Here is a 15741-nt window from a genome sequence, read left to right as displayed (position 1 = left end):
ACAAAAGTTGCTTGCCATATCCTCGATTATTTTGTCAGGCTAAATTCCTAGAAATGGAATTCATTGGGTCCCTACTTAAGGTTATAGAGACACTGCTAAAATGGCTTCCACTGTGGTTATATTAATTTCCAATTCCATCTCATGAAGCTGTCAAATTCCCTGTACCCTGAACTTTCCTAGTATGATTTTTAAATTTTTGTCAATTTGATAGACAAAAAAAAAAGACAAAGAAAAACATTTATTCTGTTTGTCATTTGATTATAGCAATCTTAAGCATTCTCCTTCTTACCCTGACCCAACTCAAGATCTCTTGGCCTAAATTAACTTTTGAAAATTCACTGGTCACAGCTTTTGTCCATTTCCCTTCCAGTGTGTTGTTCTCTTACTGATTTATAAACATTACATGCCAAATGTTATTCTTTTATCACATATGTGGCAAATACTTTTTTCTAAATGTATTGCCTTTCTGTTGTTCTCGTCTAAGTTTTCAGTCAATCTTCTCCTGTAGGTTTATGTTCAATAATGCACTTAAAAGGCTTTCTCAGTATTTTTTAACTGTCCACTTATTTTATTCAAATTCTTTCACACAGTTTAAAATTTTTATATGATTCCTTAACCTGATATTTCTGTTGGTTTATGATATAAAGTGGCGGTATTTGGGGTGGGAAGAATCTAACTTAATTATCTTTTCCAAATAGTCAGGCATTGATTGATTGATTGAAAATTATTTCTTTCCACATTGATTTTTAAATGCCTCATTTTTATCATACACCAAATACCCAAATTTAAACTAGAGCCTCCTGTCTATCTTTGTATCAGCACCATATTGTTCCAATTATTGTAGATCAACAACACATTTAGATATCTCATAATGCCAGTCCCATTCCTCTTTATTTTGTCAAGTGAGTCAGTCAACTGTCACAGAAATTTCACTGGCTTTTTGCTTATAATTTTACTAAAGTTAGATGCTAATGATTTGGAAATAATATACTGTTTTTTTGTTATCTTTTTTAACTGGTTAATCCTAATCAAAAAGAAAATAAATATAGCATCACCAGCTTACTAATTTGCAGCATTTTTTTTTTAATTTTATTATTTTCCCAGTTGATTATTTTGTTTGTTGCATTGGACAATCATAGCGCCTTCTTTTACTTTTGTTTCTTATCGCATTGGCTAGAATTTCTAAAACAATGTAAAATTTTAGTGAAAATAGCAAGGATACTTAACTTCTTTCTGACGTTAATAGCACTGCCTCCAAGGTGACATGAAGAAGGATGCTGGCTATTAGTATTAGACTATACTTTGTTTAAAATTCCAGAAGTGGAATTTTACTTTTATCAACTTTTAGCACCTATAGAATCTTTTTTTTCCCTCTTTGACTTAGTCGTGTGATGAATTACATTAATATATTTTCTAATATTAAGCCTTCCTAGAAAGAAGCCCATGTGGCTATGCTGTATTTTCAAATAGAGCACTGGGAAGTATTTTAATTACGCCTGTAGTATCTATATTCATAAGTAGTCACTGTCGGATTCTGGTTTTAAGGTTATGCTGGCTTTTTTAAGTGATTAAGAAGCTTCTCATCTTTTTTTCAAAAATACTTTACATAACATGAGAATGATCTGGTCCTTAAAAGTCTGAAAGCACAAACTCATTAAATAACTTGGGGCCTTTTTTGGAGATAATCTTTGATATTTTTTCTAAATTATTTTATGGTTATTATGCTTTCAGGCTTTCTATCTCTTCTTGGCTCAAGTTTGGTCATTTCTAGTTGCCAAGGAAACTTTGTTTAACTAGAATTTTTAAGTGTATGAATATGTATTTACACGTATTTTTCTCATATTTTTAAACTAGCTATATTTAAGGTAATAGATTATCCCATTCCTAAGCCTGCACAGTATTAAAAATATTTTATTAGACTTCTCAGATGTTAAATAGTTTTTTTTTAAGATTTTGGATTTATTTGCCAATCCTGCTCTTCAATTAATTTATTTTGATTTATATCTTTTTGGTCTTCCTAGTGGTAGGACCTCTTGAGAAAGAATACTTTATCCCGTTGTATTTTAAACCCAAATACAAATGCTACAGAGACGCTGCTGTTTCCTATTTTAAAAACTCTCAGCGCTATACATTTCCTTATGATGTTTTATAATTATACATTTATTGGGGTCACTGATTAATTCATGTCTCTCTCACAAGACTACAAGTACCAAGAGGGCAGAAATTATATATGTGTTCCTCACCACTGAACCTACAGTGAGTGACTGGCAACAACCCTGTGTTGAAAGAGTGAATGAAAAAGAAGAACAGAATGAGAAGTACAATCTAGCCCTTCCCCCTTTCCTTGGAGCCCACTGTCCACCAGCACTGAACAGCCCACAGACCACTTACCAGCCCCATAAGCAGCCGCTGGTGGTTGTCTTCCTCCTGGAAGAGGGGTGTTAATCTTGGCTCTGAAATTAAACAGAGCAACAATCAAGCAGGGTGGTTTTCGGGAATGGGCTGGAAGGAGAAGGCCTCAGCCTGGGTTTCCCTTCTCTGAGTCACTGGGAAAACATAACAATTCCCTGATGGGATGAAAATTTTTCATTCAGTGTGACCTAGTTCTACACGCTGCAACTTACCACTTAGTGATATGCAGAGAGAGAGAGAGCTGTGAACCAGAGAGGCAGAGACTGGGAAAGAAAGAAAGAAAACAAGGAACATGTTCCCAACACCAATATACTCTGACTTTGATTTCTCTTCAGTGTGAAGACTCACCACTAAGATCCTCTGCTTCATAGGAGATTCTAAACCCTAAGGGAGGGGCAAACCCAGGGACGGGGACTTAGTGGAAGGGTCGCAAGACTCCCTTCTTTCTGACTCCAACTTGTAGTTTATAGTTACTGAGGCGAGGAGACCAGTCAGTTACTGCGGTAAATAAGAATAATTGGCACAAGTTATGGGACTGAAAAGGTAGCTAACTGAGATGGAAAAGTGGCATGTAAGGTTAAACCAAATGGCACTTTCTCCACCTTGATTTGCACCGCACCAGCAAGACTGGAGGGACAGGAAAACGCTGTCTCTAGGAAGATCTGCCCTAACGCTCCGCTAATGGCACCTCCAAGCCCCATCTTCCTCTCCCAGAACCTGAGTCACGAGCCCGTCAACAGGCGGAACTGCCCCGGTCAGGGGGCTGAGGACTCCGTGTGGGAGGGCACGGATGCCTCTTGACCCCTTGAGATAAATCCTAACTGGATCCTACACAGCCTTCATGGTAAACAATTCAAAACTAGAGCCCAGTAGTTTTCATGGCTGTTTTGAACTTCACAAGGAATGTTCCATCTCTGACAGTGACATTTTTCCTAGGAAACTAGCACAACCAAAGCACATGAGAGGAAGGGACAAGTTCCCTGAAGGTCATCTAGTGAGAACGACTAGTAACAGGATGCAAACAGGCCCGAAGTACAAGAACAGGAGTTCTACCCAGTCGTGGGAGCAGAGTACACACAGAAACCTCAGCCAGACTGGCAACACTTCCCACAGTGCAAATCCCCTAGCAACGCAAGGAGGGGAGCCTGCATGCACATTCACACCCCTGGCAGACTGCTCCTGCCTGGTGCTGGTGGCAGAGCCCTGGCTTCAGGCCTAGATGGCCTGGTTCCCGGGGCTACTCAGTGACTTCACAGCTCATGCGGGCTGTGCGCACAGCTGCAGGATGTGCGGCAACGCATCATATAAAATAATGTCCGTTAGGGTCACCCAACATATACCTAAACATCCAAGCCCATAAAACAGAAGTGGAACATAAAAACAACAGCTCCTTTTTTAATGGAGGCTGACCTTTATGAAGTGTGAAAGAGTTCCACAGACAAAACCACCAAAAAAGCCTGTATTGAATATGCTTAGCATCCTCTCCCCCCAGTTTCCCCTGGCTAAGTTCCCCTTCTTTGTCAAGACTTAACTCGGACATCACCCCCCCGTGGGAAGCCTTTACAACCTCTGTCCCCACTCCTGACCTAGCCCCTCACCCCCTGCACCCTGCAGCTGCCTGTCCCCTGGTTTACAGGCTATGTGTTAGCATTTCTTCCTCACACACTAAAGATAAAGCAGCCATGTCAGGTATCCCATGTACCAAGCGAGGGACTGGGCACTGTAAACACGACTCCGTTGACTCTCATTTTCTTCTCACGCTTGCCCTGAGGAGGACAACACACAAAGTGGATAAATGGCTTGCGAAGAGCACATGGTGGCCAAGCTGGAGTTTAAGCTCAGTTCTGTCCGCCCCTAAGCCCATACTCTACCCCCATAAACACACTGCTTGTCTAGAGGCCCCTAGTCTTTGTGCCCCTATGACCTAGCCCAGGGAGTGCCCAAGTGCTAACCAAAATGAAAGGAGCATACAAGTCAAAGATCCTTGTATGATCAGACAGCTGGAGAGAAAGTAGCTCTAAGCCAAGGGAACTACACCCTGGGAGTACAGCCAGAGGGCATGTTAATTCGATCAGTTCTATGGGGAAACAGAAGGAAAACAGTCAGAGACTCCTCGGCAAGAGCAGCTGTCCCCGAAGGACCTGGTGCCAAGAGAGACATGGAAGGAGCTGGGTGGCCACTCTGATGGGAAAATAGTAAAGGGTGCTGCTTTCACAGCACTAGTGGAAGGGATTTCCCTGCCAACCCACAGTGGGAGGAAGAATGGTATTACAAACAAAACACTGACTGAAATCCAGAACGCTTTATTTTATTTTCTTACCCAAATTCCTTGCTTCTAGGTTAGAAATCACCCTACAAAGAAATTAGCCGATGTTATTCACACAGGAAGCATTATTAAAAAAAAACAAAACAACGAAAGCCACACCATACAAAGATATCCTCCTTTAAAAACCCATAAAACCACCGCAGAAACTGTTCTCAGGCTGCTGAAAACCTCAAAAACTTTAATCAACTTGGCAAAAGCCACATTAGGCAATTTATAAAATCTCAAAACTCTTTAGTGCAAACAATGACAACAATTTAGAACAATTACAGCTCTCAGTTATTGGAAATAAGGGGAACAGAAAATAGAACAGGGGTTGGAATGGGGCCTATGCTTATAGCACTCTGAGATGACTCATCTACCCAGAAAATATGCTTTCAAAATAAGAGCAAGCTCACCAGCCCACTTACACTTGTTTAAAATCAACCTAATGTTTGTACCCCTCTAAAGTGCTCAACTAATAAGAGTTTTCTTTACCACTTATTCCTTGTAAGTCATCCAGCCCCAGGATGCAAATCTAAAAGGTTTGACATATAAATTTTTCCCACTAGAAACTCCAGCTCCAAACTCCAGAATAGGGCTCAGGTGGCTGCATTAATAAGCTGATAGCATTATCTTACTGAGGATATGCAACAAAAGTAAGCTACTTCCCTGAAAGGAAGCCAAGAAAGTAATTACAAAATATAACCATCTTACAGCTACAATAATCCCTCATTTTACTTACTTTATTGCATTATCAAGAATATTTCTCACATACACCGTAGACCTTCTTTTTCCTTTTTTCTAGGAGTGAGAACACGTCAAAAGTGTGGAAGGTGAAGGTTTTGTGGGTGACATTTTTCACAGTGAGGTCATAATACAATATAGTTAAGAGTTCAGAAAAAAGAGAGGTACTTTCCAGGTAATCAGAACACCTAGATTCTTTAACAATTGCTCTAAAAAAGTTTTATTCTGAAACTATTACATATTTTATATAGTTGCAAGTCAACTACATATTATATACAACAACACTACAACTATATCCAACAATGCTACAGACAGCTCATGTACTCTTTACCCAGTTTCCCTCAATGTTTACATCTTCTATAAATAACTATAGTACAATACACAAATCAGCAAACTGGCACTGGTACAGTGAGCGTATAGTGCTGTCATTTTATCACATGTGTAGATTCACATACCACAATGTACTACCATAATCAAGATACAGAAATGCTCCATCACCCCAAAGATCTCCCTTGTGCTATCCCTTGATAGGGGTCACATTCACTCTTTTCCTTTCAACCATCCCTAACCCCTAGCAACCAGTACTTTGGGAACACCCAGGTTTTTTTTAAATCAATTTTTAACTACACAAGGAGCACAAAAACACATCTGAGACCCGGATGTTAATCCCACTTCTACTATGAACATGCCGTGTGTGTCTCTTAACCTCTTTGCACTTGAATTTCCTCTTCAAGAGAAGAGAGGTCAGAGAAGCACCTTGGTCTCCCTACTGGGGATCAGCAGTATTAATAAACAGTGCCTGGCAAGTGGGGAGAGTGCTGGAACACGGGCCAGCCTAATGGCCTAAGGGCATCACCGAACCTAATCAGCTGGGCTTCTGCTTCCTGCTCTGCGTTCAGGAACCCACACATACCTCTTCCGAGATCAGGCTGTGCCACTCTCTCCTGACCATGCTGTTGTTATAGTGTAAGTGTGGCTTGGAGTACTTAACATATTCCAGGTTGGAGTTCAGTTTTTCCCAGTAGCCCTTAAAGCTATGCACCTGTAGGAGACAAAATCATTGGTGAGCTTGAGAAACAGGTCCTGTGGCCCAAAGTACTCGGCAAGGGCCACGCAAGCCTTGCTGCACAGCTGGGCTCACTTCACTTCCTTAGCTCTCATGAGGCAACATTTCTGAGTGGACACTTCCCACAAAGGATGGCTTTCTTGCCCCGATAGGAATTCTAAAATAGACCAGAAGAGGCTTGCCTTCCTCCCTTCCTTTTCGAGTCCCTTTCACACACAGAGAGAGCTGCTCACCTCCCTAAGCCAGTAGGACTCCCCTGGGTGAGGGCTAAGTGGGGAAGCCTACACTGAACACATCAAATCATTTCCTCCCCAGAGACCCATTTTTCTGACTCAGATTGTGTCAACAATGCCATGTTTGGTGAGAGAATGTGCACAAGATTTGGAACACGTGGAAGAATAGGGTTACTTTCCCACTAAGCTCATTTACTTCCAAAGGATCTTTTTCAAAACTCAGGAATCAGAAAGGTGAAATGAACTCCTTTCACAGTCAGTTGTCAAATACTCCAAGACAGAATTAGTTGGCGACCATCCCATCTAGGTTTTTGATGCATTGATATCATTGTACTACCCTGAAGCAAAAAATACCCATTACGTTCATTTTTAAACAAAATGCAAGAGTAATACATTTTTTAATGTTGAAGGATATCCTGACAAAAAATTGTTTTTGCAAATTAATGAAGATAAATTTATGATACACACTTTCTTGCCAAAACATATGCAGTTATAAAAGATTTGACTGGGGTCGAGGGTGCAACGTGTGGCCATAAAACAAAGTGAGTTAATGTCTACTGTGCAAACAGACTTGGCTGTATTACAAGGGAAAAAAGAGAACTTAAAAAAGATGCCTCGGGCTTCCCTGGTGGCGCGGTGGTTGAGAGTCTGCCTGCCAATGCAGGGGACACAGGTTCGTGCCCCGGTCCGGGAAGATCCCACATGCCGCGGAGTGGCTAGGCCCATGAGCCATGGCCGCTGAGCCTGCACATCTGGAGCCTGTGCTCCGCAATGGGAGAGGCCACAAAAGTAAGAGGCCCGCGTACCGCAAAAAAAAAAAAAAAAAAGATGCCTCAATCAAGAAAAATGCCCTTTTGTTAAGTAATAGCACATCACCCAAATTCTTATTGAAAGGATAGTCACAACGGGCTCAAAATGGATGTTGAAGTATCAGTAAAGTGAGTTACGTAATAAAACTAACTTGCTGTTTCAGAAATTAGTTGGCTGGGGAGGGAGTCCAGGAAAAAGTCTGGAACTGCCTAAGAGGCAAGAGACCATTGTTTTGGGGTGCGTGAGGTGAGGGGATTCAGAGCACCGCCTAACTGAGCTCCAGAGTCGGGCGCGAGCCCCGGCTATCATTGCGGACACTAGAGACGGTCATGAAACACTAAGGCTGCTGCTGCAGCCACCAAGAAGTGTGTGTGCAAGCACAGGTCACTATCTACACCTCCTCTCCCGGGAGCCTGTGAAGCCCACCACTGCCAGGGTCCCATGATCCAGGGACAACTTGCCTGGGAGAACACACAGCGCTCCTCAGGCTGTTGCAAGGTCATGTTGGCCTCTGCCGCCGGAGGCTTGCCCCACAATCCATACCCCTCCCTCCTCCCAGCCTGAGTGAGCCAGAGCCCCCAAATCAGCTGCTCCTTTAACCGCCTCCTGTTTGAGCGAAGAATAGACTCCCTCTGCATGTGACATACATGCAGAACCGGGGCCAGATCCAAAGCTGAAACCCAGGAGCTGTGCGAACAAACAAGAGAAAGGGAAATTTCTCCCAGCAGCCTCAGGAGCAGCAGATTAAATCTCCACAATCAACTTGATGTACTCTGCATCTGTGGAATACCTGAATAGACAACGAATCATCCCAAAATTGAGGTGGTGGACCTAGGGAGCAACTGTAGACTTGGGGTTGGCTTTCTGCATCTAATTTGTTTGGATTTTATGTTTATATTAGTTTAGTATTTAGAGTTTATTATCATTGGTAGATTTGTTTATTGATTTGGTTGCTCTCTTCTTTCTTTTTTTTATATATAGATATATATATGTTTTTCCTTTTTCTCTTTTTGAGAGTATGTGTATGCTTCTTTGTGTGATTTTGTGTGTATAGCTTTGCTTTTACCATTTGTCCTAGGGTTCTCACTGTCTGTTTTTTTCTTCTTTAGTATACTTTTTAGCATCTCTTATCATTAGTGGAGTTGTTTTTTGGTTTGGTTGCTCTCTTCTTTTTCTTTTTTTAAATTACTCTTTAACTTTTTTTTTTTTTTTGCGGTACGCGGGCCTCTCACTGTTGTGGCCTCTCCCGTTGTGGAGCACAGGCTCCGGACGCGCAGGCTCAGCGACCATGGCTCACGGGCCCAGCCACCCCATGGCATGCAGGATCTTCCCGGACCGGGGCACGGACCCGCATCCCCTGCATCAGCACGCGGACTCTCAACCACTGAGCCACCAGGGAAGCCCCAACTTCTTTATTTTTAAAAATTTTTTATTTTAATAACTTTATTATTTTTTTTCTGCTTTTTTTCTCCTTTTTCTTCTGAGCCATGTGGTTGACAGGGTCTTGGTGCTCCAGCTAGGTGTCAAGCCTGTGCCTCCGACATGGGAGAGCCAAGTTCAGTACACTGGCCCACCAAAGACCTCCTGACTCCACGTAACATCAAATAGCAAAAGCTCTCCCAGAGGTCTCCATCTCAACACTAAGACCCAGCCCCACTCAATGACCAGCAAGCTACAGTGCTAGACACCCTATGCCAAACAACTAGCAAGACAGGAACACAACCACAACCATTAGTAGAGAGGCTGCCTAAAATCATAAGGTCACAGACACCCCAAAACAAACCACAGGATGCAGTCCTGCCCACCAGAAAGACAAGATCCAGCCTCATCCACCAGAACACAGGCACCAGTCCCCTCCACCAGGAAGCCTACACAACCCACTGAACCAACCTTACCCACTGGGGGCAGACACCAAAAACAATGGGAACAATTCACCTGCAGCCTGCGAAAAGGAGACCCCAAACACAGTAAGTTAAGCAAAATGAGAAGACAGAGAAACACACAACAGATGAAGGAGCAAGGCAAAAACCCATGAGACCAAACAAATGAAGAGGAAATAGGCATTCTACCTGAAAAAGAATTCAGAATAATGATAGTAAACATGATCCAAAATCTTGGAAATAGAATGGAGAAAATACAAGAAACGTTTAACAAAGACCTGGAAGAACTAAACAGCAAACAAGCAATGATGAACAACACAATAAATGAAATTAAAAATTCACTAGAAGGAATCAATAGCAGAATAACTGAGGCAGCAAAACGGATAAGTGCCCCGGAAGACAAAATAGTGGAAATAACCACCGTGGCGCAGAATAAAGAGAAAAGAATGAAAAGAATTGAGGACAGTCCCCAACACCTCTGGGACAACATTAAATGGACCAACATTCGAATTATAGGGGTCCCGGAAGAAGAGAAAAAGAAAGGGACTGAGAAAATATTTGAAGAGATTATAGTTGAAAACTTCCCTAATATGGGAAAAGAAATAGTTAATTAAGTCCAGGAAGCGCAGAGAGTCCCATACAGGATAAATCCAAGGAGAAACATGCCAAGACACATATTAATCAAAATATCAAAAATTTGATACAAAGAAAAAATATTAAAAGCAACAAGGGAAAAACAACAAATAACATACAAGGGAATCCCCATAAGGTTAACAGCTGATCTTTCAGCAGAAACTCTACAAGCCAGAAGGGAGTGGCAGGACATACTGAAAGTGATGAAAGGGAAAAACCTACAACCAAGATTACCCTACCCAGCAAGGATCTCATTCAGATTCGATGGAGCAATTAAAAGCTTTACAGACAATCAAAAGCTAAGAGAATTCAGCACAACCAAACCAGCGTTACAACAATGCTAAAGGAACTTCTCTAGGCAGGAAACACAAGAGAAGGAAAAGACCTACAATAACAAACCCAAAACAATTAAGAAAATGGCAATAGGAACATACATATCGATAACTACCTTAAATGTAAATGGATTAAATGCTCCAACCAAAAGACATAGACTGGCTGAATGGATACAAAAACAAGACCCATATATATGCTGTCTACAAGAGACCCACTTCAAACCTAGGGACCTATACAGACTGAAAGTGAGGGGATGGAAAAATATATTCCATGCAAATGGAAACCAAAAGAAAGCTGGAGTAGCAATTCTCATATCAGACAAAAGACATTAAAATAAAGACTATTACAAGAGACAAAGAATGACATTACATAATGATCAAGGGGTAAATCTAAGAAGAAGATATAACAACTGTAAATATTTATGCACCCAACATAGGAGCACCTCAATACATAAGGCAAATGCTAACAGTCATAAAAGGGGAAATCGACAGTAACACATTCATAGTAGGGGACTTTAACAACCCACTCTTACCAATGGACAGATCATACAAAATGAATATAAATAAGGAAACAGAAGCTTTAAATGATACATTAAACGAGATGGACTCAACTGATATTTATAGAACATCCCATCCAAAAACAACAGAATATACTTTCTTCTCATGTGCTCATGGAATATTCTCGAGGATAGATCATATCTTGGGTCACAAATCTAGTCTTGGTAAATTTAAGAAAACTGAAATTGTATCAAGTATCTTTTCTGAGCACAATGCTATGAGACTAGATATCAATTACAGGAAAAAATCTGTAAAAAACACAAACATATGGAGGCTAAACAAGACACTACTAAATAACCAAAGATCACTGAAGAAATCAAAGAAGAAATTAAAAAATACCTAGAAACCAATGACACCAAAACCTATGGGATGTAGCCAAAGCAGTTATAAGGGAAGTTTATAGCACTACAATCCTACATCAAGAAACAAGAAACATTTCAAATGAACAAGCTAATCTTACACCTAAAGCAATTAGAGAAGGAAGAACCAAAGAACCCCAAAGTTAGAAGAAGGAAAGAAGTCATAAAGAACAGATCAAAAATAAATGAAAAACAAATCAAGGAAACAATAGCAAAGATCAATAGAACTAAAAGCTGATTCTTTGAGAAGATAAAATTGAGAAACCATTAGCCAGACTCATCAAGAAAAAAAGGGAGAAGACTCAAATCAACAGAAATAGAAATGAAAAAGGATAAGTAACAACTGACACTGCAGAAATACAAAGGATCATGAGAGATTACTACAAGCAACTATATGCCAATAAAATGGACAACATGGAAGAAATGGACAAATTCTAGAAAAGCACAACATTCCGAGACTGAACCGGGAAGAAATAGAAAATATAAACAGTCTAATCACAAGCACTGAAATTGAAACTGTGATCAAAAATCTTCCAACAAACAAAAGCCCAGGATCAGATGGCTTCACAGGTGAATTCTATGAAACATTTTGAGAAGCGCTAACATTTATCCTTCTCAAACTTTTCGAAAATATAGCAGAGGGAGGAACACTCCCAAACTCATTTTACAAGGCCGCCATCACCCTGATACCAAAACCAGACAAAGGTGTCACAAAGAAGAAAACTACAGACCAATATCACTGATGAACATAGATGCAAAAATCCTCAACAAAATACTAGCAAACAGAATCCAGCAGCACATTAAAAGGATCATACACCATAATCAAGTGGGGTTTATCCCAGGAATGCAAGGATTCTTCAGTATACGAAATCAATCAATGTAATACACCATATTAACAAATTGAAGGAGATAAACCATATGATCATCTCAATAGATGTAGAAAAAGCTTTTGACAAAATTCAACACTGATTTATGATAAAAAGAAAGTAGGCATAGAGGAAACTTACCTCAACATAATAAAGGGCATATATGACAAACCCAGAGCCAACATTACTCTCAATGGTGAAAAACTGAAACCATTTCCTCTAAGATCAGGAACAAGACAAGGTTGTCCACTCTCACCACTATTATTCAACACAGTTTTGGAAGTCTTAGCCACGGCAATCAGAGAAGAAAAAGAAATAAAAGGAATCAAAATTGGAAAAGAAGAAGTAAAGTTGTAACTGTTTGCAGATGACATGATACTATACATACAGAATCCTAAAGATGCTACCAGAAAACTACTAGAGCTAATCTATGAATTTGGTAAAGTAGCAGGTTACAAACTTAGTGCACAGAAATCTCTTGCATTCCTATACACTAATGATGAAAAATATGAAAGAGAAATTAAGGAAACACTCCCATTTACCATCACATCAAAAAGAAAAAAATACCTAGGAATAAACCTACCTAAGGAGACAAAAGACCTATATTCAGAAAACTATAAGACACTGATGAAAGAAATTAAAGCTGATAACAAACAGATGGAGAGATATACCATGTTCTTGGATTGGAAGAATCAACATTGTGAAAATGACTACTACCCAAAGCAATGTACAGATCCAATGCAATCCCTATCAAACTACCACTGGCAATTTTCACAGAACCAGAACAAAAAATTTCACAATTTGTATGGAAACACAAAAGACCCCGAATAGCCAAAGCAATCTTGAGAACGAAAAACGGAGCTGGAGGAATCAGACTCCCTGACTTCAGACTATACCACAAAGCTACAGTAATCAAGACAGTATGGTAGACACAAAAACAGAAATATAGATCGAAGGAATAGGATAGAAAGCCCAGAGATAAACCCACACACATGTGGTCACCTTATCTTTGATAAAGGAGGCAAGAATATACAATGGAGAAAAGACAGCCTCTTCAATAAGTGGTGCTGGGAAAACTGGACAGCTACATGTAAAAGAATGAAATTTGAACACTCCCTAACACCATACACAAAAATAAACTCAAACTGGATTAAAGACCTAAATGTTAAGGCCAGACACTATAAAACTCTTAGAGGAAAACACAGGTGGAACACTCTAAATCACAGCAAGATCCTTTCTGACCCACCTCCTAGAGAAATGGAAATAAAAACAAAAATAAACAAATGGGACCTAATGAAACTTAAAAGCTTTTGCACAGCAAAGGAAACCATAAACAAGACGAAAAGACATCCCTCGGAATGGGAGAAAATATTTGCAAATGAAATATTAATAAATATTAATATAAAATTATAATATAAAATTAATTAATATAAAATTAATATAAAATATTAATTCAAAGGATTAATCTCCAAAATTTACAAGCAGCTCATGCAGCTCAATATCAATAAAACAAACAACCCAATCCAAAAATGGGCAGAAGACCTAAATAGACACTTCTCCAAAGAAGATATACAGATTGCCAACAAACACACCAAAGAAAGCTCAACATCACTAATTATTAGAGAAATGCAAATCAAAACTACAATGAGGCATCATCTGACACCAGTCAAATGGTCATCATCAGGGCTTCCCTGGTGGCGCAGTGGTTGGGAGTCCGCCTGCCGATGCAGGGGACGCGGGTTTGTGCCCCAGTCCAGGAGGATCCCATGTGCCGTGGAGCGGCTGGGCCCGTGGGCCATGGCCGCTGAGCCTGCGCGTCCGGAGCCTGTGCTCCGCAACGGGAGAGGCCACAGCAGTGAGAGGCCCGCGTGCCGCAGAGAAAAAAAAAAAAAAAAAAAAAAATGGTCATCATCAAAATATCTACAAACAATAAATGCTGGAGAGGGTGTGGAGAAAAGGGAACCCTCCTGCACTGTTGGTGGGAATGTAAATTGATACAGCCACTGTGGAGAACAGTATGAAGGTTCCTTAAAAAACTAAAAATAGAATTACCATATGACCCAGCAATCCCACTACTGGGCATATACCCTGAGAAAACCATAATTCAAAAAGAGTCATGTACCACAATGTTCACTGCAGCTCTATTTACAATAGTCAGGACGTGGAAGCAACCTAAGTGTCCATCGACAGATGAATGGATAAAGAAGATGTGGCACATATATACAATGGAATATTACTCAGCCATAAAAAGAAACGAAACTGAGTTATTTGTAGTGAGGTGGATGGACCTAGAGTCTGTCAAACAGAGTGAAGTAAGTCAGAAAGAGAAAACAAATACCGTATGCTAACACATATATAAGGCATCTAAAAAAAAAAAAAAAGGGTCCTGAGGAACCTAGGGGCAGGACAGGAATAAAGATGCAGATGTAGAGAATGGACTTGAGGACACGGGGAGGGGGAAGGGTAAGCTGGGACGAAGTGAGAGAGTGGCATGGACATATACACACTAGCAAACAGAATAGATAGCTAGTGGGAAGCAGCTACATAGCACAGGGAGATCAGCTCAGTACTTTGTGACCACCTAGAGGGGTGGGATAGGGAGGGTGGGAGGGAGACGCAAGAGGGAGGAGACATGGGGATGTATGTATATGTATAGCTGATTCACTTTGTTATAAAGCAGAAACTAACACACCATTGTAAAGCAATTATACTCCAATAAAGATGTTAGAAAAAAAAAAGGAAATTAGTTAGCTGAAAAGCCCGTTCAGCCAACATCCATTCTCACAGAGACAAGAAAGGCTATTTCCAAGAAATTGTCGGAACCGAGGCGTCAGGTCGCACTCTCCACTTGACCTATCTCATTCATCTTTTCTTTCCCTTTCCATATATTTATAATGAACAAACCTTTATCCACCCTTTGGTCTTCCTTATATTGAAAAAACAATAATGAAAGCAAATCCTGCCGTCATTTGGCAGAATTCAGTCCCTAACAGGAAATCACTACAGCTTTCTTGGTATTCTACATCTGAGTTCACGCAACTAGTGCCAAAAGCCAGCAAACTAAGTGATGTTGTGATGACATCTAGTGGTCATTTCCACTATTAGCTCTGCCTGCTTGACCACTGGAGTCCCAGTGCGTCATCCACCCAATCCTGTCCAGCACAGAGCAAGGGGAGGAACGCTGGTGTCCTTCTACCTGTGCAAGGCCCTCTTCCCCTCAGGCCAAAGTCATCCTCCTCTCAGAAGACCCCACTCTCATACTCACACTGTGGCTCCCAAGAAAAGTTCTCTCCCAAACTATCTTCTTCTCATACCCCCATTGAGAAATCCCTTTCCTCAGACCCTTGTCTGAGTTGAGAATAAGCAGACAAAACAAGTCCAAGGACATGCTTCAGAGGGGCTTCTGAGCCCACTGATTATATGTAAAATGGAGTACGTGTTTGTATGAGCACTTTTCCGGGGAGAAGGTCTACAGTTTATATCAGACTGTCAAAGGAATCCATGGCCTAAAATAGTTCAAAACTACTGAGTTAGAAGGAAAAA

The 15741-nt window shown here is 40.6% G+C and overlaps 1 protein-coding gene across 6 annotated transcripts in view; it reads right to left on the bottom strand.

Moving 5' to 3' along the window:
- Positions 1 to 15741, bottom strand: part of GSAP (gamma-secretase activating protein) — an 89451-nt gene that overhangs the window by 15483 nt on the left and 58227 nt on the right. For all 6 annotated transcript variants that reach the window (XR_004351387.1, XR_004351388.1, XR_004351389.1 and 3 more), the window contains exons 20-23: positions 6375 to 6503; positions 5460 to 5518; positions 4733 to 4764; positions 2392 to 2453 (exon numbers count right to left, since the gene is read on the bottom strand). Coding sequence is in view for 3 of the 6 variants with exons in the window: in XM_032642705.1 (XP_032498596.1) it covers positions 2392 to 2453; positions 4733 to 4764; positions 5460 to 5518; positions 6375 to 6503 (282 nt within the window). In the remaining 3 variants the exon portion in view is untranslated. The remainder of the gene's footprint in view (positions 1 to 2391; positions 2454 to 4732; positions 4765 to 5459; positions 5519 to 6374; positions 6504 to 15741) is intronic.

The sequence above is a fragment of the Phocoena sinus genome, chromosome 9, assembly GCF_008692025.1.
Source record: "Phocoena sinus isolate mPhoSin1 chromosome 9, mPhoSin1.pri, whole genome shotgun sequence".
NCBI lineage: Eukaryota > Metazoa > Chordata > Mammalia > Artiodactyla > Phocoenidae > Phocoena > Phocoena sinus.
Note: the sequence above shows the minus strand (reverse complement) of the source record. Positions and strands in the feature narration are given on the sequence as shown.